Source organism: Pelecanus crispus, unplaced genomic scaffold (assembly GCF_030463565.1).
Source record: "Pelecanus crispus isolate bPelCri1 unplaced genomic scaffold, bPelCri1.pri SCAFFOLD_231, whole genome shotgun sequence".
In the NCBI taxonomy this organism is placed as follows: Eukaryota; Metazoa; Chordata; class Aves; order Pelecaniformes; family Pelecanidae; genus Pelecanus; species Pelecanus crispus.
The window spans coordinates 1-27,556 of NW_027461315.1; the positions used below are offsets into that span (position 1 = coordinate 1).

Below are 27,556 nucleotides of genomic sequence, written 5' to 3' on the forward strand. Positions count from 1 at the left end.
TCTGTACTGTGCCCATACTAGCAGAGCATGCTTAGGGCAGGTGTGGCTTTTGGGCAATGGTTCACCAGCTTCACTGGTGCTGCACAGGAAATACCGGCAAGACGCAAGTTTTGAGGAGTTATGTCTGCGCTGTGCTCTGCCAGCCAGCCTGTAGTAAGCAAAGATCTTCTGCCTTTTGGTGCCTGTTGGTTCAGAGGAGCCCTGCCTCTGAAACCCAGACACAATCCAGCAAATGCATTTACTCAGCAGCCTTCTCTCAGAAAGAGGCACTCTAAAGAGCAATGCAATCAGCACAAGGCATGGCTTTCAAGTAAGATCAACACCTCTGCATCCCAGGAAAACAAAAGCCTCTCCTCACTTTAGCAGCAGGACCAGCATCTTCTGTTTGACCAGTATCCCTTCCCTGGGGATTTCTCAGAATAGCTGAATTGCCTGTGAGAGCTGGAGGCGGCTCCTGCATAGAGCAGAGTCACTGCTGGATCACAAAGAGCAGCTAATGCTCTCCCCTAGCCTGGAAGAAACAGACTTGGCTCTGTCTGCAGCCAAACCCTGCCCTTTACCTCGGCTCGGATCTGACGCATCGAGTCGCGGTCTCTCAGGGTGGCAGTGTGAGGTGTCCGGTTAACGGTGTCAAAGTCGATCGTGATCCCAAAGGCCACGCCAATCTCATCAGTCCTGGCGTAGCGCCGGCCGATGGACCCGGAGGAATCATCCACCTTGTGAGAGATGCTGTTCCTGGTGAGTGCTTCAGCTGCAAGAAGCAGAGAAGGGGGGGGATCACCAGGACTCGTTACATACTCAGCAGGCAACGTGATCCTAGCAGTGCCCTCCCACATCCTCATGGCACTACCTGGAGTGAGGCACCATGCGTCCTGGTTTCAAGCAGCATCTGGAGACCCTCATTTTGACAGAAGATCCAGTGTTCCAGTCCCTGCCAAGACTACAAGCTCAAACCCACCCCACAGGTACACCGCTACTCTCACAGCTCTCCACATTGCATCACTCGATTCTCACCCGAAGAGCAAAGTCACCGACTTCAACCCATCAATACAGTCCCACAACTCTGCTCTAACTCAAAACCACGCCAGCCTTACACACGTGCAGGGGCACGTCCAGCATGGGGAGGTGAGGTCCGGAGCAGAACTGATGCCGACAGCAAAAACCACTGTCTGACATGCAGTCTGTGTTCCTGTCCTTCATGAATTCACTTTTAGATGGTACCAGTGGGCATTTTGACAGAATGCTTGGAGGCTCAGCAGCTCTGGGACCAATTCAATAAATTAGCTGGCCAACAAGAGCAAAGAAAAAACTTTATTCAAAATAACAACCCCCCCACCAAAAAAAACCCAAAAGCCACACTGCTCCTGACAGCTTCTCCTAAGCAGTGGGAAAGATTTATTTTTGACAGAGAAGGAAAAAAAAAGAAATGTCTTTTACACTGCAAACCAACACAGGGGAGTGCAGGGAGTTGGGTGTTTTGAGGCTAGACTGAAGAGTCTGATAGATACCCAAAGCTGGCTGATACCAACCAACTCAGCTGGTTTAGCTCTATGGCTCTCCCTTTGCACATGACAGCCAGGTGATTCCAATGCTATTTTCTCCCTATAGCACTGAGGAAGAAACCTCTCCTCCCAGTGCACATCCCCACTGGAGCCACAGTGCTTAATACACTTACATAATTCCTTGACAAAAGGCATGAATTCCTGATTCTGGCTTAGAGGAAGAACAGAGCACTTGAACGGTGCTACCACAGCTGGGAAGCTGAAGAACTAAGGAAAAAAAGAAAAAGCACAAATAAGTAACAAGTTTAATGGTTAGGCCAGATTCTTAGAAGGTGAGAATAAGCTCTGACTGAGGTTGGAGGCAGGGTGAGTGTTCCAGGGGAGTAGCTGGCCTTCTGTAAGACATCAGCATTCAGGGCTCCAGCAGTAACACCTCACACCGCTGAAGCAAGATTGATTTTCTCCAGCTGTCCTCCACTCCCCCTTCCCTCCTGACAGCTAAATGTTACCTCCCCCCAAAAGCGGTCTACCAGAGCCCTCCCTGAAGAAAGTGAGCCTCATTTGAATTAAAGAAAAATGAAGGGTAGAGGGCTCTTTCCAGGAGATTCAGTCTTATGCATAGTCTAAAGGGAAGAGTGCTCACAATCATCTCACTCCGTTTGATTCCCATAGAGAGGCCACACACACAGAGCATATGCAGCTCAAAGGTTTTCAGATCCCTCCACAGACACCCTCAGAAAACACAAATGTGCCAAAAGTGGGGGTGGGGAGAGTGGGGGGAATCTTTCCTGGCAATCAGCAAGGCCTGTAAGGGTACAGACATAGTGCAATTGAGACGTACCACAATACAGAGCAGCCCAGGCTACACAGAAAGTAAATGGGTACCAGGAGGATGATAAGTCCAATATTTTAGACTTCATGAGCAGTTTGTGATTGAAAGGCAACTGTGTCCTAACTCTGGGCTCCTCAATCCTGTTCCCCCCTACTCGTAACTGTATCACATCCTGTGGCAACCAGAGCCACTAAGGACCACTGTTATTTTTCTTTTCTATAAACACAGTCTAGCAGCCAGAAACGATGAACAGGAACCAGCATCAAGCTTACAGCCAGCTTCCCACAGGCCACCTGCAATGGTGCAGAGCATCACAGTTTGGGTACTGGCTGGAACAGGCTGGCGGTCTGTATGTAACACACGCTTCCTCCTGGCCCCTGCTACAGCAAAGTTTCAGGCCAAGTTTTTAGGGATGCCCAGAATCAGAGAAGGTTGAATTTCATGGGGGACTGAGGAAACAGTTAGCCTACTGTCTATCTCGCTGCATAGAGCTACGATTCTAGGAAAAGCAAAGAGACGAAATAAAACACTGAAGAGACGCCTTTCTCTGAGTGATGGGACATTGCAAAGTGTGAATCCAGAAGGAGGAATTCCTCACCCCCTTGCCAGTAATACAGCGAGAGCCTCATAAACACACAGCCCCAGAACGCTCTCAATGCACATGTATAAACGACACGTATGCTGGCAAAACCAGCAATTCAACAGCCCACCTGGGTTCTCCCATCTCTGCTGCGTATTGTGCAGTCTTATTTTAGCCCCTCCCCTGGATGTTAGGGAAAGGCAAATGCTTGCAGCTGGTTTTAAGCTGAGGCCCAGCCACAGGAAAGCTCACCGTTCTCTGCTCGTCTCCTTCCCGGATGTGGAATGTGTGTTCAAATACTGTGTACATGATCCTCCCAATACCAAATGAGGGTTCAATTACATTTGGGATGATTTCTTCCACTGGAATACAAAAGAACCCATGTCATCATTAAAGAAGAATTTACACACACACACACACACAAAAAAAAAAAAAAAAAAAAAAAAGAGATGTGTTTGCTGAAGTTGCCTTTCTGCTCAGAAGTTATGATTACATGTTGCTGAGCACATGGAAATAAAAGGTTAAATATTTCTGCTCTAAATACAAATACCTGAAGTAGAGATTTGGACTTAGTCCACGTACAGAATGTATTTAGGCTGTAAATAACAAGTCAGGGCCCCTTCTCTGGCCCTGAGAGCAAACAGCACAGCACAACTTGCATCCACGCAGATAAACCCTCTTCCACTTCACAACAGCGAAGCCTCATCCAAACCGTTCACTGGGAACGGTCCCTGTTCCACACCAAGCCACAAACTATGTCCAGGCATTGTCTGGGAGAGTGCTACTTGGCATGGACCAAAACCGTGCCAGGGAATATGCTAACAATTAAACAGCCTGGATGATGGCAGGGTAATGTTCATTCCCTGTCCCACTTTGGTTTAACATACAGACACAGCCTCAGTATCCAGCATTCTGAGCAGAGAAGCATGGAGCTTCAGATCCGATTCAAATTCCAGCAAAGACTCCCTCTGTATTCTTGAGTCGTTCAGCTGCCTGCTTCAATGCTGCCACCCTCTTTATTGTCCATCCCCCTGCAACGTATCACGAGAGTGGCAAAGAATGAGAGTCAACTAGTTAGTGTTTGCAAAAATCCTCAGAAGACGTGATGTGCTATGCTATTATATACCCATCATTCTCTCCAATCCTTGCCACACGTCTGTCAAAGAGGCTTTTCCCTCCCTCTCCCCTCTGTGTGTGAAAGGAGCTCAGTGGACAGCTGCCCTGCTCAGACAATGCAGCTTTTTAGAAAAAGCTCAGATAGCAACTGGAGAAGAAACAACAATTATAGGCATCAGCTGCTTTTGAAAATCAAGGGTAGAATCCAGCTCTCCAGCACTGCACCCTGATTTGCCTCCCACTCTATGTCTAGAGAGCCAATCCTCCTCAATGAAGCACCTAACCCGGGGTGGGACTTTACCTTCCAAAAGGATGGTCTTGTTTTATTTGTGCACTGACCAACCAGTTTTCAAGACAAGAGAGGGAAACCATAAGCTTTGCCTCCTGCTTGCAGACAGCAGCCGAACTGCCAAATGTACAAACTTAAAGGAAAACCAGCAACTGGGGTTCTACTTGCTGGCCCCCAGCAATACTACAGTCACCAAGTTACAACTCTGATTCCTTCTTTGAAGTTGTGACAAAGCAAAGCCTGGCACAGCAGCAGCATGTGCTGAGTGAAAGACACATGGACATCTCAAAGGCTCAGAGGCTGCAAGAACAAATATATTCTGCACGTGCTACAAGTTGCTCTACTCCTTCCTAGGAGCATTTATCACATTTCCAACCTAGGGCAGGACGATCCACTAGTTAGAGTATGAACTGGGGAAAAATCTACCTCAGTCTCCAGCTCTGTCAAAGACTTCCCAAACGACCTTGGGTGAGGCGCTTACAGAGCTGGCTGGAAAGACAAGACTTCTTTGAGGAACTAAATCCATGCATTTTGGCAAGTTACCTTCTAGCCCCATTTCCCACATCAGGACAAAAGCTCTGTTGGAGACGCAGTCGCTGACCAAAGCTGATGTGATTATCAACTACCAGAGGAACTGACTGGACCTGTCAGCTTAAAGAGTCTGGTCAGCAGGGCAGCCTGGCGAGCTGGCAGATGCCGGAAGACTTGACACCAGGCAGTGGAGTGACATCAGGAGCTCTGAGCACAGAGATCTGCCTGTAGCCCTACCAACAGACTGCCACGACCCATCTGCTGCATTGCAACGGACTTGAAGATGAGAGCTCCCAAAGCTGGTGCACTCTCCCCAGCTCCTCCATCGCTACAGCAGCTGATTCTTAGCACCACGTGGGACCTTACAGATCCTAGAATATGCAACTGAAGCATCATGAATATAATATGCCACCCAAAATCTCTTAAATGGGTTACTGAACAGACAGACGAAAAGCATCAATGGTCACTGAAATCCCACTGCTACGCAAAAGCTTTCCAACTCTCTTACTGTCGAATTTCAAGGAAATAACATTTGGTATTTTTCCTGTGCCACTGTACTATACTAACAGGATAATGCAACTAATAAAGTTCACATTTAAAATGTATCCTGATGTGCCTCTTGTTTTTGATGATCAAACAACAAAGATACAAATTTACCATGTAATGTTTTCTGAAATCTCTTCACAGTAACCATGTCCTTTGTTAATTTAAAAGTTTTCCCTTCAGTTTCCACAGTGAATTCCCTGCAAAGGAAAAAAAAGTCACTTAAAAGCTACAGCAATAAATAAACAAGTTATATTTCCTTAATTGCATTGATTGGTTGACTTTAAGAGTGGGACGACAGAAGCCAGGGCAAATCCCAGAGATCAAAGAAACGTGCCATACCCATTAAAAGAAATTTACGTTAATAATAAAATTACTACAGCTACATTAAAAGCAACCATCTTCATAATCACAGTGAACTTCGTTGTGGTTAGCAGCCTGAAGCAAACTCAATTAGGAAATGGAAGGATCTCAGGATGAAGCATATACACTAAAAGAAAGAAAACGTAGGCACACAAAACAGGCGTTTGCTGCAGACTGTACCTCTTGTCAAGTGCACGGACTTCTCATGAAAACCAAGTTGTGTCAGAAGGTACCGTGCGTTTTGACAGATACCAAACAAAAGGGAAGATACAGCACAGTTATTTTATTGTTTATTTCTAAAGCTTTTGGTATTACGGTCTTCTAAGTACTTTCTCTTGCTCCTTGCTAACCTGCAACCAGCACACGCTCCTTGACGAGGAGAACTCAGGCTGTATTGACCTATCCCACTTACAGGAAGCAAATGTCTCCATTATTATGCATCCTAACAGAAAACTGCTGCTGTAAACCTGAGGGCTTCACATCATGGATTTATCCAAACATGGTCATATGAAAGGCAGGTCTAACCTACTGACACTGTCAATGTGTACTCAAGCAATGGCACCCTCCTTGTTGAAGCATTCAGATCGGCATAATACAAAACCCAACGTGTTTAAGAGACGTGTGTGCTAATCACCTGCATTTAGACCCGATACCAAATGGGCTGAAGTTTATAAAGGCTTTGCTCTGAACACAGCTACAACTGGATGCCGAGTTTCAACACAGTCATGATTTGCAGTCCACTATCAATTCAAACCCGGGATACTGCTTATAACTCATCTATTGAATCATTTCAGTGGGATTCTGGATGAACTAAGTTCACTTTCTTCTGGTTTTGACGTGTGTAAACATCACCATATTCTGCAACAGTCTCTCTCCCCATTTTGAGTGCTACTGTTTTTTCTACACTTTCACATTCCTAGAAATGTAAAAGAAATAAATCTTAGCTCAGGGGGAAAAAAACCAACCAAACAAAAAAGATGTAAGTGTTACCACTCTGGAATGTATTCTTTGCTCCTACACCTTGTACCATGTCAAGCAGGAAATAAGGTTTATTTTTTATTATTGCACCATTAGCCTTCTCATAACATATACAGCTGTTGGCCTGCTTCAACCAAATTTGACAACTGCAGAGATCTCCTACATTTTCAGTTCCTGCTTGTGTTACGAATACAGGCAGACAGGTCGAGGAAAAACATACAATTTGCTGCCCCAGTAAGTCAAAGGCTGTAACAGGTCCTAAAGCGTATCATAAAACACTGGAGGATACTCACACAAGTTTTGATTCTCATTTAACTATTCTGTTCCATCACTCACAAAATTATTTGATTAATTTTAAAATAAGGTTCAAAAACATCTGCCAGCCCTGGTCAACTCTCAAACCAGAGTAGGGAAGCTGGTAAACACTTCCCATGTCACTGAGGCGTCTCTCTTATGGGATGATCCTACTAAAGCCAGAAGCTCATTCCCAGGCAAATAAACAAATATTTGAATACCGTGGTTACAAGTTTATGTGCATATATCAGAGATGTGTTGATGGATGACCAGCAATGACTTGGCAGAAGGCACAGCACTAAAACATTTCTGATGATCCACTCAGCCTACTCTCACGAGGAAGCTGGTTTCAGGCAGCTCAAATTAATCCAGAGGCACGTTGGGAACCCTCATCAGAGGTGTCGGAGAAGGGTACCACACACACAGCCAGCTCACCCTTTCTCACTGAGCAGCTGCTCCATCTCGGTGATGTAACACTCATCACACATGGAAAGGTATTCCATCACCACCTTTGCATCCTTCTTATAAGCTTTGCCAATGGCTCCCTTATTTGCCTCAAACTGAACAATGTTGACTGTTCTGTACGAGGCAGTTAAGGAGTTTGAGACGACAGAATGCAGGGCCTGGTTCTTTTGCTATGTCAAAGCTAATTGCTACACAACACAAAGAATCTCCTCTGCTACTAGATTAAGGAACTTCAAGAGAGGGAAGGAACGATGAAAAATACTGAAGGGCAGAATGTCACAAATTTTGAAAGAATACAACTTTTTTTTTTTTTTTTAAACAAGTACAGCTAGCAGCAGAACCATGCCATGACATGGAGTAACTGGGATAGTAGCCCCACATTCACATTTAAACCATGCTTCACAGTCAAAACAGAACCTAGCATTAAGCTAGGAAAAAAACAAGCACAACAGTAAATCCCCTTTGCCCACCTGAGTAAAGTCACCCACATGCTCAGTTCTTTGCAGGTTACTTCCCAAAGTCATGCTGGTCTGTAGCTCTAAGTTTCCCTCTTTAATTTACAGATGTAACTTAAAACAGAGCTGCACAGCTCTCCAAGACATCTCACCGTCAAATCACTTTAAGTGAAAAGAGAATCTGCTTTATTCTGAAAGGATATAGGTTCTTTGAGAGGCTTCTCAGCTATAAGAGGAACTTTGGTGGCACGAGCATGGCAGGAGAGGTCATAGCAGGAACGATCAGCACAGCCAACAATCTCAATCCAACCCTGAAAAAACAAAAGTGGAAGCTTTCACCAACTCTTTTTTGTCCACTTAACCATCAAATATGTTTATTCACCCTTAAGCCCTCCCTGCTCCCATGACTGTTTCTTCTACATAATTAGCTCTGTTACAATAAGCAGCCCTCACTCACTAGCTGCTCCTTCATTTGAATGATTCCGTTTGTTTCCAGCGGAAGCGATCAGTTACCTAACCAGCGCCTGTGTTCAGGGCCACGTTTTCCACATGGCTTGGCAGAACGCAGCACTGTGCCAATAGCTTGGGGCTGGGGCCAGAGCACACAGTCCTATCACTCACATGCTATAGGCACACGAAGATACCATGCCTTCAGGGCTTTCCTGCTCTGCAAGTATAGAACAGACAGCGGGCAGCCAGCCACATTAGAATGGCCAAAAGCCTGGCTTATGAGCTAGTAAGACACAGATCATATGCAAGGGAAGCACTTCTTTCAACATTTCGGCATGTATGGCGAGGAGGAATCTCAAAACACCATTCAGGCACACGGAATTGATGAAGCCTTCCAACACTTGTAGCAAATACAACCACCACCTGGATTTTCTAAAAGACAATCCCATATAAGAACAGGCACATCAGCTGCTTTCCATTTGCTCTGCCGTATCAGGATGGACATACAGGCAGCCAGATGCTGTGTGCTTTTCCAGCCTGCAGCGATATTGCAAGGTGTCAGGAAAGGTATGTGAACAGAAAGGTATGTGCCGGAAAAACCGTGGTGTTCTAGAACACCTTGGGGAATTTTTACACAAATTAAACCATTAAGGTACTACAGGTACTTCTCAGAAGGTTTGTGTAATAACTTTATAGAATAGATTTTAAACCATTCAGCGCAGTTAACTTCTTACTACCGAGTGCTGCAAGTTGGTACAAACATTTTTGGTCAGAGTTAAGTGACAAACCAAAGCGTGAGTCTTAGCTCACAAGGTGGTTTTGTCATGCCCCTGGGATTGCCGTCTTCACCTCTGGGTTAGGCTGTTGGACATACTGCTCTGTGAGTGTTGTCCTGATCCATGACAAGGTTTGCAAAATTTATTAATCTTATTTACACGGTACGACCCACACACGTCCAGCCTGTTTTGAGTTGGCTGGGAAGAGAGGCTGTGAACTTATGGAAGTCAGCTAGCTACATCGAGAGGAAGCCAGCCACTCCCTTCAATCATTTCTACAGGTCTTTTCTATATGAAGACAAATCACTCATCCAAGCTGCAGGAATTTTTTTTTTTCTCATCTGAAGTTTGGTGGAATTTTACTGGCTGCTGTTGCTCTAACTAGCTGTAATGAAACGTCACTAGTCATAAGCCTGTTTCAGCTCCTTAAAAGAAAAGAAACAGAGAGAGAAAAAAAATAAACCAAAACAAAAAAAAGCCCCACATGGACACAAACCACCAACCACATACAACCTCCTCAGCCCTAGGCTGTAGGAGGTTCTTCCTGCCCATAACTAAGGCTGGCTGAACCATCTGAAGCCTTGACCCGTTCCCTGTGTGGTCACCTTTGGGCTGAGCATGCTACCAGTTTGGCTGTCAAACTGGTCAGGAGCATGGATGGGGTCTACTCATATAAGGGTCACGGCAATGTCAGAGACTAACCCCATAGACCTCAGCAAAATCCCTTCAATCTTTTGATCCTTTATTGGAACTAGACCACACAGAGTTCTCTAGATATTTTCAGGAATCTGCACATACCCTAGACTCCTTGGAAAGGCTAACCAGGCAGAAGAACATGTGCTTCACTACATGAGGGAAAAATAATGAAATAACTTTTTTTTTAAACTCAGATTTGACCTAAAAAGTAGATTCTGTACCCTTAAAGAGGGGAATAACTTCATAATCAATACAGTCTAGTTACTATGCCTTCTAATACATTTTTTTTTTTAAACTATCATTCCAACTCATAAACTTGGCTGAGACTTAACTGAGGAGGCTGAAAGCTCTCCAAGAGAATCTAAAATGAGTCTAAAAGCCTCACCCCTACCTACCTACTGCTGGTTTACCTGAAAGAAAAAACCCACACATTTTTCAAAATTCAGCCAACAATATAAGAGAAAAACAAAGCACCCAACAAGGCGTGAACTGAAAAGCTCTTAGTGACTCAACAGGAAGATAAAAAATCCTTGGGAAATTTTTCTCCCAGCACGAGCTGTCTAAACTGGCGGGAGGGAACTCTCATTTCTCACAGCTTGGAAGTAGGAAAGGAAGAGCAAGCATTCTAGCAGGAAGGAATCTGCCCTGTAATAATGCCTCCAGCAAAACAAATCCTTCCCCACTGCTGTTACAGGGGTTACAGTCTTTGGAAAGCACCAGGACCTTTCCTTTAATTCCAGATGAAATTCAACCAGCACCATGTCCACAGGCAGCTTCAGGCTCCACCAAAGGAGTCTGAAGCATGGACCTACAAACAAGCACAAACAGTTCATAAACTTTGTGCAAGCCCGCTGCAGGGAGCTGACCTGTCCCCTTAGTCCTGGGTTCAGAGTATTTCCACTGCAGTAAGTGTGTTCATAACAACGTGGGGCTGGACAGAAACATCAGACTCATAGCCCTAGTTTTAAAAAACAAGGAATAAAACGGAGCCCCTTCCCGCACTATCAACAGATCCAATAGGGAGTGCCACTTGCTGTTCCACTTTGCCACTTACATACGATGTTTTGGACTCTGCATCCCAGCAGTCACAGGCATAATGAGCCATCTCATTCTCCATATGCTGTCGGAAGCGCAGCTTCTCTGGGGATACACCGACCTTTGTAAGGAAGAGGTAGATTCTGCCAATGAAGTAACCAAGAACGGAGTTATTGATCACACCCTGGAAAAGGAAAAAGCAGGAAGAAAGAAGAAAAACATACAGATATTAATTCCTAAGGAAGCAACATCATGACTTATACTTCTGCAGACAACCAGACATGTTACAGACAGAACTTCTTGCAGCTGCCTGTGATGAAGTACTGTGTCTCCCCTGAAACTACTACATCTTTTTAAATTCACCTAGTGCCACTGGCAGTGTCTCCATCTGAACAAAACAGTAAGTTGTTATTACTCTAGGACTCATCACTGTCTCTGAAGATTACCTACTGGAAAATACCCCGCTGCATCCAACAGCGCAGTCACTGGTATTACAACAGTGCACGGGAATTGCAGTTACGGCTCAGGACCCCACAACAGCTGTACCCTACAGTTCACAGCTGCAATACAACAGGGGGGTGGTGTTCCCATATACTGATGGGGTCAGCAGCTGAATATTAGATTCCCAGTCACTCCCGAGCTTTTGGCAGATATTAGTATTCCTTACTGTTCCTCTCCCATTAGCTAAGTGTGAAGCTCAAACTCTAATCACTGTCCCAGCACCACCTGCAGCCTTTCAATACTGACAACAAGGCCAAGCTTGGAGCTCAGTCACACCGATTCACTGAAGAGAACCAATTCTTAAATCTGGGAGCAAACCCCAGCTGGCACCAACACAACAGTTTGTAATTTAGCCTTGAGAGCAATGTTCGAAAGAGCAAGCTCCACGTGCTTGCAAGAGGAACGTTACCTGCTGGACGGCATCTCCCAGCCGCATTACATGGGCAGACTGCCCGCTGACCTGGGCCTTGGAAGAGTACAGGAGGATGTTGAGATCAGCCACGTTCTGAAATTTAGGGTGATTTTTCTCACTGGGATCCACAAAGTGCTCAATTTCTGCCATGGTGAATTCCCTAACAGAAACACAACCAACCATCTGTATTAAATATTTTCTGTGCTAGCCACAGCCCCTCTAATAAATGATTCCGCTTCAGCCTCTCACAAGCAAGTCAGTAGCTTAAAACCATATGCAAGCCCAGAGCCAAGACAATGTATAGGCTGGAACATGAACCAGTCTCGACACTGGATTTAGTTTCATCTTCCAATTCCTAATGAAACTTTCTACAAATTCATCTAGAGATCTCCAGCCCATGGTTATCACTACTGTGATCCAGAGCACAGACTACTACCTTTGGAAATACTTCCAAAAGTTCTCTGGAGTTTCTCCAGACTGATGTGATGCCCATATGAGAAGTACACATTTCCTACAGGGTCAGTGAAGACTAATCCACTGATTAACTCAGTAGCCTTAACTGGTATTAGAGGTGCCCAAAATAGCTACATGAGGTGATAATTTCATGAAGATAATGATACAGCTACACTGACCAATGGCATACATTCTGTTTTAAGAACTTGTCTTTAATACATCTATACTCACACACTGATTCGCAGCCTTCTTGCTCAAAATCACTTTACATTGAATTAGCTTATTACCAAGAACCTTTAAAAAAGCTCTAGGTAATGATTAACCTTAAATCACAGGCATCAGGATGTAATTCGCTATGATAGCATAATAACAGAGTCTCCAATAGATGTGCCACAAGCGTATAATTTATATTTGACTGAAAATGCATTTCAATGAGAAAAGTTCTCGTTTCCAGACATGCAAGAGAGAACAGGAGGACTGAGAAAATTCCGAAGAGTTCCCTTAGTGTTAACAATGTCATTGCCTCTCAGTGACATTTATGGCACCGTATTAATCAATTGCCAAGTTTACAACGTGTACTGCCTGTGTGTATGACAGAACCACACTGACTGTGCACGGGAGCTCTTGTTCCAAATTAGACAGAAGAGACTTCTGTTCAGAATAGTTCAGTTAAAATACAGATACTATCCTTAATGAAATGCAATAATCACTTTTATCCCGAGACAGAAAGCTTTGAAAGTAATTTTCAGTAACCCTGAGCTTTTCTACTTGACTGATCTTGGGACCCAAACACATGTCCTAGATCAGGTTCTCTCCCAACTTCCTCTCTGTAGTAAGTTGCAGAACCGCAGAATCTGCAGAACTGAGGCAAGGAAATACTGCTGCAAGGTCAGTCACATTTTGATTCCAGATTTCAGTTTTAAAGTAAATCGCATGAACATAATTAAACAAGCAAAGCTGTATGTCCTGTAGACAACGCAGCTACCTTTAATATGATTCATTTAGATTATGATGGAAGCCAAATTTTTTTAGTAAAACTGAGTTTAATCTAGGTGTTTCTAATACAACAGCTATTTCAGAGATCCTACTTCTCACCAGCCAGGCTTAGACAGAATTCCACAGTTAAAACATTAACCGAGTTCTTTGCCTGCAAACCCTCAGACTCACTAGGCACATTATCAAGTCCTCTGGAAGAAAGCACTAACGTGAAACAATCATGTACAAACACTGGAATAAAAAGGAGGTGCTACCTGCTCCCAGGTACCCTTCTGCTGAAAGAGGAAATTTGCAGTACCTCACTCTGATAAGGCCGGAGCGGGGTGAGATTTCATTTCTGAAGGAATTTCCAATCTGGGCAGCAGCAAAAGGCAGTTTGCCTTGGTTAAACTCCAGAAGACGTTTGAAGTTGAGGAATATTCCCTGTGCAGTCTCTGGCCTCAGATAGCTGAAAGGAGAGGGGGGAGAGGAAAATTCAGCAAGATAAAAAGGTGGGGAAAGCAGCAAGAAAAGAAAAATACAGTTACTACAAAGCTTAAAGGTGGTACTTTTTCCTCTCGAGTCTTTTAACTCCAGACACAAAACAATGAAGCAACAGACTGAGGGGAAAAAACACAAACAAAAATCAGCTGCAGCCCGAACACAGCACTCCACAGTTACTCCCCAAAGTAAACTGGATAACTTGGCTGCTTTTGAGATGCAAGCATGGAATGGAAAGAGGTGTCCGAATGAAATACAGAAGCCAGTTACATCACGGAGGTCAGAACATACCCTCCTTGCCTTTCCTATGTAGGCCTGAGCTATAGCAGGCTGGTTACAAATGAGGATTTTGCAGGCAAACCATGACTACACCTCTGCTGTTACACAAACTGTGAAGTGGCTTTAGTGTAAGGCCACTACAACTCCTACAGTGATTTGAGACTTCCACAGAGAATACCACCTACACAGATTATTTCATATACTACACTGGAGAACACATACGACATGTATCTCCGATCCCATCCCAGAACGTATGCAAGAATCATATTCTCTTCAATAGGGGTTTCAGTTTTAGTTTTGGAGACCCCAACTCGAGACAATAGCCTCCACATTCCCATACACTAACTACCAACCCCTAGTAAATGATGCTACCACTGCATCACCCTGCTAAGTAACTTCATCCTGAAACAGGTACACTGAAGCAGGTTCTCTACAGCCATGAAGTCGCTGACAACTGGGGACCCAGCGTTGACTGGCTTTATGGAAACAACTCCAACCAGCAAGGGCATAGACATGATCCACATAGTCTGCAGTTCCTTGTTCCTACCTCTCACAAGAGTACAAGGAATGCCAAGCTGCCAGAGCAGACTGGGACTGAAAGGCAGGGGAAGGCCACTCAAGAAGAAATTGCCTATTTCAATCAAGACTTCATTTTTATTCCAAGCAATGCAGAATATGAAGAAGAGAGAGTGTAAGCAGAATGAGATTAGTACTTACCCAGGCATGTTTCCTCCAGGCCCAATGGAGGTCTTGAACATGAGATTGAAAGAAACAGGAGGGGACAGGTCATTCCCAGTGATAGGTGATTTCACGTTGTAGTTCACAAAAAGATCTGAGAGTTCTTGCTGGCCGTAATTGTCCAACTGATATTAAAACAGAGGAGAATTATTTTAATTACTAGACAAGATAACAGCAATGAATTATGCCATTTTCATCTTTTACTGAGCATGACCCACAGCTCTGAATCACCTGCCCAAAGTATTCCCTTTTAACCTAGATTTTCAAGCAAGCTAAAGTTTAAACCAATGATAGAAGCATACACTGCACATCTGCAAACTCATTTTAGTAATAAAGGTCCACGACTCATACATACCACAGGAAGTCTGAAGTCTAGATAGAAATGAAAGCACTGAGCATAAGAGTGGGTGTAAAGCAGAAGAAAAGTCATTGGGACTGCATCACCACCCACCAGTAGCTTCTTTTGAACAGTTTCAGCTAAAACATGGGGAGCAGTGTGTTGGGAAGGAAAAAAAAAAACCCAGCAATGTGAGAGAAGAAAGCTAAAATTTCTGCAGTGCTTTGTCTGCATTCATTTCTCTTTCTTCTGCTGCACGAAACACAATATTCAAGCTATGCATTAGATGCTCTCTTTTAGAGCTGTTCCGCATTTTAGTTAAATAGAGCAAATCTGCAGCACAAGGATTCTTGGTGAAAGATTTTCCATTTGCTCTGAAAACAATTTGGTAATGACTGGGCACTTTTACAAGTCGGATAATGTCAGCCCCTTCCAGGACCTCACCTCCCCCTTTCTCTGGAGGACGGGAATCAAGCAGTAGAACCACAGATCTAACTGCAACCTAACTGCACAAAAGCCACAATTTCTGGCATTATTTTGTGCGTTTATGTACTAGCCTTTTGCATATGTATATTTAAAAATAGTTTCTAGATTTAAGTACCATAAAGGATCTATACTGAACAGTACAGCAATGATTTAACACTCAAGTTTAAAATCAAATGAGCTGCTTCTCTTTAATTGTCATGATCCTTCATATATCAGAGAAAACTCAAGACAGGAGATAAAAAGAGTTTATTAATAGAGGGATTCCCCTAAAGGACAGTCAAAGTTCAGTGTTGCAGTATGGAAAACCTAGTGACAACTGCTCAGTAATGCAATACATTGAAAAAAAAAGTTGCTCTTTCTGGAAGGAAATATTCACTCTATGCATGGCTCTGGAAGCATTTATCCTAGAAGTCATGAGAAAAAAAACATTAAAAACAAAGAAAAACAAATAAAAAAATAAAGGCAAATGTCTGTACAGCTGCTCAGGAATGTCAGCCTGGAGCACCAACTATTCTCAGAATAAACAAAGGAAAAATCTGTGCAGGGTGCTAGAGACAGAGGAACAAATCTCAAGTGCTTCAAAGTCAAGACAACTTTAAAACATACCAATTCAGTGCTAAGGTGACTCAGAAAAACCCTGACAAAACTTCACATCAGTCTCCGGTCCTTTGTATCATAATCCCACAATGAGGGATTTACAAAGGTAAAGGGGGGGGGATTCAGAAGAAATAGGCTTTTTGCAGGGTGTGAGGTGGAACAGAGCAGATCAGCTCCAAGGACAGAGCTTCAGCCCTACCAATCCAACATTCAAGAGATTCATATAACAGCAATAACTCTCCAAAACAGCAGAAGGAGGGAGATGTGGTTAACCAGCGAGTTTACGGTATTTGTTAACCAATAAGTTTCAGTACGTAGGAGCATGTACAGCCCAACATGTATCTTGGAGGTAAAGACTTCTGAGCATCTTCAGAGACACAGAAGGGACATTGCCTCTGGACTCGGTGCACTTCCTCCGTTACACACACATCCCTGAAGCATTCACCTCCCCAAGCAGGCACCTACCTGTGTTAGAACATTTTCCATTTCTGCCTTTTTCTCTGCTGTGCACTTCTTGTCAGACATCAGCTTTTGCAGGTGAGCTGTAAGCAAGAAAAATATGTAGTGAGTTTATACTGCAACCCCATTACTGATCCCAATCTACAGCTAGATAGATCAGGGGAATCCTCCAGCATGAGCATAAGTGTATGTCTACCAGGTGTCTGGCTAGTGTCATCAGGGCAATTCCACTCATGTCATCAGGGCAATGCTGATCTGCAGCTGAGGAGCTGCACCAGTTTGCTGTACTGGTGTGCCACAGGGAAAACAACAGGTCCTTATCGAGTTTCTTGCCAATATTCATTCCTCTAAACCCAAGCAATGGCTTTGTAGTCCCTTTCTCCTTATTTTCTTTCTATACAGACTGGAAATTCAAAGCAACGTTTGATCTCGAGCCAGCAAGGCTAATTTTATCCAAATGCACTCAGAGACATGTACTGACTTGGTACAGTAGGGTTAGACTGCATTCCACTTTAAAGCACAACACCCTCCATGAGATACAAAGGCAGACAGCGATGCCAAAACTTCCCACTCTCATTTGAAAAAAGCAATGTGACTTTTTAGTGGCAGTAACAGCAGGTGGCTGTTCACCAACGATGGGCTGCAGAAGAGACAGGAACACTCCGGTTTATGATGCTGTTCAGCGTGCAAAGTGGGCAGAGGTTAGATAGGCTTCTTTTGGGTTTTTTTCATAAAACAAAAATTCTAACTGAATATTATGAAAACAGCTTTAATGCCAATATAGATTGTTCTACATACTTAACTTCCAAGGAAATAGCTAGAAAACTAGGGAGCACAATCCACTTAAACCTAAAGCAGTTCCTTCCTTTCACAATGGAGCTGTACATGAAAGTTTTCAAATAGATTTCTTATTTCTAAGATTCCCTCATGTGATTTTTTTGTTGTTGTTGTTGTTTTTTAAACAAGTTTTAATCAATAACCAGAAAGAAGCATGAGGACTTTGCAAACCTAAGAAATGCCTGAAGTCTACTGAGCATTCCCAAAAGTCAGCTGAGTTCTAAGGTATACGAAAGTCATCAGCTGCCATGTAATTGACCTTTGCATCGAGAAAACATGCTCTGTCCCCTTACATCATCATTAAATCATCTCTCTGTTCTAAACAAAAAGCAACTGAAACTCAAGAAAACTAAGACCAGAATGTGGCAGAGAACAGGAACCTTGTTATATAGGGAGTCCTCAGCTTAGACAACACAGTAATCTTTTATGGCCTGACGACACAGGGTTTTATAAAACTGACTCAACTATGTTTTTACCTGCACCTCATTTAAGACACTAACACAACATTTGGGTGGAACTGAGAACTTATGGGATCTTTGGTATGGTATGATTAATGAACTACCAACACAAGTATGAAAGACTGGCTACACCAACTGGCCTTCCTCAAGAAAGATACTCTTCTCCCATGTTTGTACCACTGCAAGAAATCCCCAAGCCCACCTAGCTTTGGAACAAAACCAAACCTTTTAAGAGATGATCAGCACGAAAACATTCCCCATTTTTCACATCTTTCACCATGAAGTCAGCAAATTTGTCTACGTGGCCAGAAGTCCTAGAAAAGATGATACAAAAAAGGAACATGAAAGCTGCCACCGGACAGCCCCAGGTACCAAGAGATCCCAGTGGACAGACCATTATCAAAGAGAAGTCCTTCAAACCATGCGCCCAAACTGCAGGCTCACTCTTGCTTCAGATTATAGATTCGCATCGAGCAGTAACATCCCACAGAAAATCTGATCTGTGAGAAAGCATCAATACATCTAAATCTTAAACCACATCACTAAGATGACACTTAGTGCCTTTAGGAACTGCATCGTGATCAAAGCAAGACAGAGATGCAGTTGTGAGGAGTAACCAGCAGTTCAGGTGGACAGATTCCCACTATTTTATACCAGTGATTCGTGACAGCTTCTGCCCATTATACCGTGACCCAGACACAGTAACACAGTTGACTCAGCTCAGACTCATTCCAAAAGCTCCTGACATATTTAGCAAACCTGTGGGTAGTCTTAGCGGAGATACGTGGAGGTGAAAGGGTCCAGAGTCTGAACTATGCTCTCACCCTGGAACACGGTCCCTCTACCTGGTCTGTGGATAAAAAGAGGGCTTCAATCCCCAGGGCTACAGAAGCTACATTTGCATTCAGAGCTCAGTTAACACACTGCACATTACCATCCCTCCACAGAGAAGGGAAGGATGGTCAATCAACCTGGCCACTGTCCTAAAACGTGACCCACGCGTCCCAGACTTAGGCAAGTCGCCTAATCCTTCTTCTTGTCTTCTTGATCTTTTGGAAAAAGGGATACAGCTATTTCTTACCTAATGGGACTGCTAGGGGACATAAAGACATTACACTCTCAGACATGAGTCCCACTGCTCTCCCTGACTTATGGAACAAAAACCTCTCACACTGACCTGTGCACTGATATCTAATTATTTTGCACTGCAATGGGGTACGAAATTGGGTGACCCAGTCTCAAGATCCCTGTGGGTAATTTTACAGAAGACTGTAAAAAGCAAATATGACCAGAAATTACATGCTGCAGAAAAAAAGACCCATATTTACTTCAGAACCGGCTCTGGTGTGAGCATGGTACAGTCAATCTCCAGGATTTGCTCTTCCTGAATAAAGTGCTGTCTCCATGCCTGGATGATGTTGTTCTTCAAAGCACACCCAACAGGCCCAAAGTCATACAGACCACTGACACCTGTAAAGAGAAAAAGGTAAAAAAATGTGGTAGGTGCGGGATTGCACAAACCTACATTGTTTGGAGGAAACATCCTCCCTTCTCAGTGTTTCCCTCAGTTGGTTTCAGCCATTTCAGGTCATTTTCTGAGCATGAAGCATCAGCTTCTCCGTGCTAAACAGAATATGGAACGTGTCTCACTGTAGAGAGTTTTTTACACAAAGACGCATGACATAAAGGCTGAAAGTGAACTCCATGAAGCACCTAGACAGACACTGCCCTATATGCTAACCAATACAGTTCAGTCGCAGAGTGCCCGGGGGCATCAGGTAGTGGTAGAAGCTGAAACTGATAAATACCAGCAACCAACAACTATAAAAGCCACACTCCCTCCCCCAATGGATTATATTTTGTGCAGAGTTTTGTGAAAGCAATCTACCTGAAGGAGGAATCTGAATACAGAAGCAGCGATAATGCATGTGCCAAAGCAATATGTTATTGTCAGCAATAAAGCATATCTGCCAATCACTAGTTTAGGCACAAAGATGAAAAAAAAAAAAAGCCAATAAAACAACCCAGAGTATTTATTTTAGTACTTCAGGTGAAAGAGCAGTAACCGCACAGGCACTGTGCTGCCTCCCTGAGCTGCTCAAATCTGAAGAGATTTAACAGACGCATTTGTTCACTGTTCAATAAAGTTCATTGACAAAGTTCATTAAGGTGACAGGTTCTAAAGTTCACAGTAGTTTTGAGAATCATCTTGCCAAGGAAAGCTCAGATAGAGATGAATGGTTACGAGGAAATAAGCTGATTGCTCCCTTAAATGCCAAAACACCCTACCCCTCTGCAAAGAGACCATCTTCTACAACACAATGCTCAGAACTTGCATCCTAAAGTCCACTCATATTCAGAAAGCAAAAGGCAAATTTTGAGCCCCTTCCCCACCCAAAGACTTTAGGAAGGGGGAAACTTTTGAAAGGCTTACAGACTCAAGCAGGACAGTTTAAAGCCAACTTTAAAAATTCTTTTATGTTGCATTAATGTAACATCGTGAGAGTACAGCATTTCACACAGCTAGAAAGACCAGAACATTGGCCTAAAGGGATTAAAATGTAAAATTCTTCAAATCTGTACCTCCATAAATAGAAAAGGCTTGATCATAGAAAAACCTCCTTTTGAGGGTGTCTTCCATTTTAACTCTGTCCACAATGTCATCTTTGGGCTGTAAGGCCAGCTCCTGTAATTCAAGCAAACCGAAAACAGTTAATAGCCCCAGTTTCTGGCAGAAGGACAAATCCTCTCCATTCAGCATTATGAGTCAAAAGTCTGTAAAGACCATTTTGAAGCAAAGGTATCCTGCCAACATGCTCATTTTCCGAAGAGGAATGGTCACACTGAGATTCAAGTGCTCAATTACGAACATGATTGTCTGAATGCAGCATTTTAGACACTCAAGGTGGACTCATCTGCCCTAACTTTCGGACAACTAAGTCTGAGCTAGTTTTCCTCAGCTTTCTTTACAATCAGCGAAGAGAAATGGCAATTTCTAAAGCAATTCTTCTGACCCATTTCCACCTCCCGACTATAAAAAGAGCTTAAAGTGACTAGCTTAGACTACAAACATCTAACTCTCGGTATATATGAAGCTTTCAATAAAGCGCTCCTCACCTTGAAGAATTTTTACCATGAAGATTATGAACATCATCATCCTTGTGCTCTGCCAAAGGTGTGTATTTAGCTACTTATACAAAGCATATCTATTTGCAAAATGTAGGCTTTCACAAATATGGCTGCCTCCACTCAGAAAATTTAGTTACAGAGTGCCTAAATGCCCTGACTAGATTCTGTGAACATGTTTTACAGCAGACCGTTTCACCTGAAAACCTATGATTTTTGCAACCAACTCCATTAGTGAAGTCAACAGACTTGGCAGATTTTCTTCAACAAAGACGTTTTGGTAATTAAAGCAGAGTTAAGCCAAGAAGTTCACTAAATTAATTCAGATCCTCCTAAATGGCCAACACTATCATTTTGAACAGCCTTTTGGTAACGAAAAGTATCGTATGACCAATAATTTCAAACTTTTCTTTTTTGAGCATCTATAAAGTCAAATACACATAGTCTAATTTTAAAAGCACTGTACCTCTGCTGCTCCCATGAATGAGCATAAGACTATGCTAAAGAAGGTACTTTGCACGAGAGACGGAAAAAGTCAAAGACAGAGAGCACACATGAGAGCATGCACCAGAACAGTACTTTTAAAGCACAGATAGGGAATCCATTTGTCACTCTCTGCCTAAAATCACAGAATCACATTTCATAATGACCAGGATTTCTTAATAGAAAGGATGGCTTTTGCCCAGAGGTGGACAGGAGGAGAGCAATAGTGACACATCCCAATTCTGAACTGGCAGGGAGAAATGGCCAGCAGCACAGGAGTAACTGGAGTTAGAATTCTGTGGAGCTCCTCTTCTACTACCTAAAAAGAATAGTTAATTAACTGGTGCAGAAGCCAAAGAAACAGTCTCTTCTATCCGGCATATATTCATAAACATAAATATATTCATAAGAGAAGGTGGAAAAGTGCCTGTGTTAGCCTTCAAGGGGAAGAAAGACCCTCTACAGGAGCAGAATCATCTATTGACTTAAGATACAGTTTGAGGACATAAAGCCAAGGAATTTTAAACACTCAACTGCTCTACCCTGTTCAAAGCTTCAAATTCAGAGCCACTCTGCTATCTTTAAGTAGGCATCACAGGGCTTGAAAACTGTACCAGCAGCTGCTAGCTTTAATTCACACTGCTGCCTTCTGCAAAAGTTGCAAGCACTGTGATGCATTGCTGGAAACATTGTCGAGAGAGAAAGACTGTATTGGAGTGCTGCACTCACAAGGGCAGATGCTGCTTTTGCAAGGTCATTCTTGCACCGAGAGGGATACAGCCCACACAAATTGCGTAACTGGCAAGCACGCCTCTAAGCTGCATCCTACCGGCACTCTTCCAACAGAAAGGTGGGGCTCACAGCGATACCAAGACTCCTAACCTGCCTTGCTACATCTCTCTACATCAAGCTTCCAAGGGCTGGGAAAGAGAACTGGGAAAACATTTAGAAACTATTTACTCCAGGAAGACCTACCTATCAATACAGGTTTCATGCAATGGTTTCAAAGCACAGGTCTCTATGCGGAATACTAAGTAAAAATGACATCATCTTACTTGGGTTAAATGTATGTAAACAGGTAGCCACGACACCAGACCTGAGAGCGAATACTAACTGTCCGCCTCACATGACTCTGTAGAACAAATAGGGCCAACTGGTTTCTTTTCAGGTATACTCACATTCTCACAGTAAGTTAGTTGCAAGCAGTGGTGTATTTATTTATTTTTAAGGGTACCACCAAAGCACAACTACAATAATTTTTGTATGAAATGCAAATTACAAAGAACCTTGCAGTTTCCTGGGTGAATCTGCACACCTGGCTGTTTTTATGCTTCAGGAGTTTCTTTTCGTTGTTTCAGTCTGAGAAGGGGAGAAAAGCTTGCGGGATAAGGAAGTGTATTTTTACTTGTTTATTGATCTAGAGACAAAACAAACCTGAAGTTCCATCATTTCATTTGCAGAAAGACTTTTCAGAGCACAATTGCACTTCAAGAAGCGGGCACAATTTCAATACATCCCTCTCTTTAAGGCTGAGGAAAACCATAGGCTATTTGAAACATCTCCAAAAACTTCATTTAAAGTGTAGCAAAGAAAATGGTTTCTAAAGAAACATGTTGTACGCCAGTCTGGGAATTTAAATGCTGCACAAAGAATCTGAAGATGAAACTCACCACAGTGAACAGCAGGTCCTCTCGCTGTGTACAAAAAAGATCTATACAGTAAACAAAGATTAGCAACATATACACTGAATTTCAGCTTTGACTATGAACAACCTGAACTCGTATTTATTTGTTCGCGTACTGTAATTTAATGCTAACGGATACCAGCATAACAGATCAAGAATGAAATTGCCACTAGTTGGAAACTTGCAAACTATTTCAGAAGTGGGCTAAACAATCATAGCAGGGTAGACTGTTTGGACCAAATCAATACCGTAAAAAAAGAGATTTCAAGGCTTTTCAGACAAAACTGTGGAACTCTAATTTAATTTCCAGACTCACCTTCGCTTCTAGGACCCTCTTCCGAGCTTTGAGCTCTGCTACAGCTTTGTCTATATCCACCTGGGGAGCTTTCTCTTCCTTCAGCTTCCTTACCAGTTCTCCCTAGGAGACAAAACACAAGATATAGACTCTTTCTTTGAATGCCATGGACGAGAACTCTCCTTCTTTCAGCTCCCCTGGCAATCCAAAAGGAGGGTTTTGTCCTGCCTCCCCACGCAGGTCTCAAGAGGCCGCTTCAATTGGTAGAAGTGAGAAACACTTACGCATTTACGCATTTGAGAGTTAGCAGAACTAGACATCATTACAGAAATTCAACCCCCCCCGCTACTGTTAAATCCCAGACCTGTTATTAAATCTCAGTGTGCAAACACACTCCTCCATGCACCACTTCACCGCAGATTTCCACAAATCCTAGCTTTCTGTCTTTGAGGATGAACTAAGTGCATTCTCAGATGGTGAATACAGGCTTTGTGCTCTCTTTCTTGATAATAAGGCTTCGCTTCCTTCTACCCCTTCCCTTTTCCTCAAAATTGATGACCATTTTAGACCTCTTTTCCTCTGTCAAATCTGTTCAAAACTGGCCAATAAGCACACAAAATTTTAGAAGAAGGTCTCATAGAAGACAGACATTTTCAGCTTAATGTCTAAGCAAAGCAGGCATTGCATTATCTGTAGAAACAGTTACTGTTTTTAAAACCTGTCCAGTAACTTTGGGACAGAATAGAGTAGGCAATGTAAAAAAAAAAAAAAAAAAACAAAAAACCCCACACCCACCAAAAAAAAACCCCAATGCCTAAATATTTCAGAGCAGCAAAACCCTGCCGTGGGCTTACACCAAGGTCTTGACCCAAGTCAAACCACCATCACCTTGCCATGGCTCCACAAAGGTCTCTCTGCCCTGTGGGGACAACTCTCCCCTCTCATCCCAGGGAAGTGCTCAACCCCTAAATATCCAGCAGCATGCTTTTCTGAACATGATCCTCAGCAGTCATGCCCAGCTTGCTCTTGAAGACAAATTAATTAAAAGTCTTCCTTTCAGTCCACTCTTCTTCAGCCAAAACCACGGTCTATCTTGAATTACTGAGAAGGACAAAGGAGCTGACCCAGGAGGAAAAAAGCACAGAGATGTCAATGCCTTCTCAAGTGGGATGCTCCAAGAATGGGATGCTCCAAGTTCAGCATTTTTCTTACATCTTGCACTTCTCCATTAAACAAAAAGAAGACAAAGAAGAAGAAAAAAAAAAAAAAAAAAAAAGAAAACGAGAACAATCCAAAGCGGTTACAACATTTTCACAATACCAGCTTTTTCAGAAATTCTGAGCTTTTCTGACGTTAATATTACAGGCAACTGAGAAACCAAAGAGAAGAGAATGCACAGGTTGCCATTCAGTAATCAGGTTAGAAAAGGTAAAAGTGCTTCAGAGACTAAGGGGTTCAAAGGCTAATTTTATTAGTAAAAGGAGGAAGACTCAAAAGACTGCTTTAAAACAAACACACACAAAGAAAAGAAAGAAAAATAAGAATCCTGTCAGGCTCCCTAACCCCATCGGCTACAAAGAACAGAACAAATCTGCCGTTTCCTTCCTGTTAACTAGTTATACCAAAACGTGAAAGTTTCACTCTAGGGGTGAGGACTTCAACTGCCATTCCTGGGAAACGTGGCAGAGGGAGGGATCTGATCTTTTTTTTTTTTTCTTTTAAAGTAGTAAGTCCAAATTGCCTTTGTTGAGCTAGGGGGTCGGCAGTGGAAAAACATCAAGGTAGCAGCAAAGCAGCTACTGCTGACTCAACAGAGCTATCGCCCAGCTCACTGCTGAGCATCTAAAAGCAGCATACAGCAACTCTTTGTCCTGAGCTATAAGTAAAAGAGTACTCAGACATACGCAAGGAGACAAAAAACACAACTGAAGCAAATAACGTTTGCTGACAGGACTCAATCTAATTAAAGCTATGAGGTCAAGCCCAACCCAGAGAAGGAGTGCACAGCAGCACTCGATGTGGCAAATTTTGCTGCAGCTTTGTCCCGTAGACCAGTAAAGCAGAGAGGGATCCACCCCTGAATCACGGCAGCTTATTGCATCAGGCACTGCTGCAGGAAGACACGCTGCTCACTTTCCTCTCCATAGGTTCGGAGTCCCTTAGGTTTAATTACACCGCTTCTCCGCGAGGCAACAGACGGGGTCCTCTGCATCGTAAGGTATCGACTACCCCAATCTTCGTTGCTCCCTCCTTTTCCTCTTGCGCAAAGATCTCACTGAATTACTACTGTCAGCTGTACAACACAATATGCGTGGTCCCAGCTATACAAATTTACCCACACACCTTTCCTTGGCACCCCACACTGCTGTCCCAATCCCACAGGCACCCAGAAAGAAGGGGTGCATTGATACTTTAAAGGCAAATGACAGCACCCAAGACTGAGGATTTTAAAATAAATTGGCTAGTTCTAGAGATCATCATTTTATTTACAAGAAGCTCTCCTGCCAAGGCATTATGCTGTACAATGATTCATAATAAAAACTCATTGAAGTGCTGGCGCTGGTATAATTAGAGGGCCATAAATCCACTCATTTAATGGGAAAACACAGGCACAAATCTACAACTACCTGGGACACACAAGTAGCTATGTGTGCAGCTAAGGAGCAGGCCATGGGTTCAGCCACTGACAGGAGGCACGCGGGGAACCCACACGCATAGGTCTTGCTGCTAAAGCAGGGAGGAAGGGGAACTTCATGTGCTGCGAGCAGGCTCCACTGCCGGTAACATACACAGCAAGGGCACCAGCGTCGAGATTCACTTCGGAAATAAAAAGACAACCAAATCCTTCTCAGGTGAGAAGGAAGCTAAAGATAATAGCTTCATCTGCAAAGGAGGCAGAAAGAGACTGCGATGCAGTCCCGGCTAACAGGAGACAGCTACGCATCTAGGCACATAAGAACGATGACATGGAAAACGTGCAAAGGAATTACTATGCCTTCCCGCATCAGGCAAATATGCGACTCTAAAGAATATCATCTACCTGCAGCACAAACTCAGCTCTACAGGGAGTCATCATGCGACCGTACTGGCTGAGGAAACGCGTGCAGGCTGTTCTATAAAGACGACGTGAAGCTGCGGGGCCCTAAAAGCATGCCAAAGTCAGCCCCAGCTTGGGCACAGAAGACCCCTCAAGCCCAGGAGCGGGGCGGCAGGCAGACCCACGCCCGGGTCCAGTTCTGCCAGGCCGCCCTAACACGGCCCATGGCTCCGGGGGGGGCACGGGCAGCCTCGGGGGGCCCTGCCCAGGCAGCCGCTGCCCGCCCGGGGCACAGCAGGGCCCGCCCGCGGGGCAGCGGCACCCCCGGGGGGGCCCACGGGCGCCAGAAACCCCGGCAAACCCACGGGGCCCCTGCAGCGTGGGCGCACCGCGGGGCCCCGGGGCGCCGAGCCGGGGGGGTCCAAGCCGGGCCCGCTGGGGCTGGGGGCTCCGGTGCGTTCGCCGAGAGGGGGGGGACAAAACCCCCGCGGAGCACAGCCCAGGCGAGCCGGCAGGGCGGGGGCGGCGGAGGGACGGACACACGGACACCTCCCCACGGACCCGAGGCACCGGCCGGCCGCCGCGGGCCCGCAGCTCCGGGCGCGTCTGTCACACCCCCGAGCCCCTCAGCCGGACCCCCGCCCCGCCCCCCCCGAGCCGCCGCCCGCCCCGCGGGGCTCCCCTCAGCCGCGGGCCGGGCCCGGGCGGGTTACCTGGAGCCGCACCGCCTGCCGCAGGGGCGCCAGCAGCGCCTCGGCTTGCGGGCCGTCCATGGGGGTCGCGGCCGGGGCGGGCCGGGAGCGCGGCGGGGCGGCGGGCGGGCAGGCCGGGCGGCGCAGGCGGCGCAGGAGGGCGGGCAGGGCGCTACGGGGCGGCAGCAGCGGCATGGAGAGGCGCGGCGCGCCGCCCTGCCCCCCCCCGCATGATGAAATCCCGCCCGGCGTAAAAGCGGCCCGCGCCACGCCGACGCACTTTCCGCACGGGCAGCGGCCG

General features: G+C 44.6%; 1 protein-coding gene across 1 annotated transcript; it reads right to left on the reverse strand.

Annotated features, from left to right (window-relative positions):
- Positions 1–526: 526 nt before the first annotated feature.
- On the reverse strand, positions 527–27,351 carry LOC142596921 (glycine--tRNA ligase; the record flags this gene model as incomplete). The annotated part of the gene is made up of 16 exons (XM_075727374.1): positions 27,277–27,351; positions 23,548–23,649; positions 20,522–20,624; positions 19,267–19,408; positions 18,164–18,252; positions 16,650–16,726; positions 14,744–14,889; positions 13,566–13,715; positions 11,816–11,978; positions 10,925–11,089; positions 8,148–8,259; positions 7,464–7,605; positions 5,508–5,593; positions 3,167–3,276; positions 1,676–1,769; positions 527–751 (listed from the first exon to the last, which is right to left on the reverse strand). Coding segments are annotated over exons 1-16 (1,966 nt in total), but the record flags the coding sequence as incomplete, so codon positions are not given.
- Between the last annotated feature and the right edge of the window lie 205 nt (positions 27,352–27,556).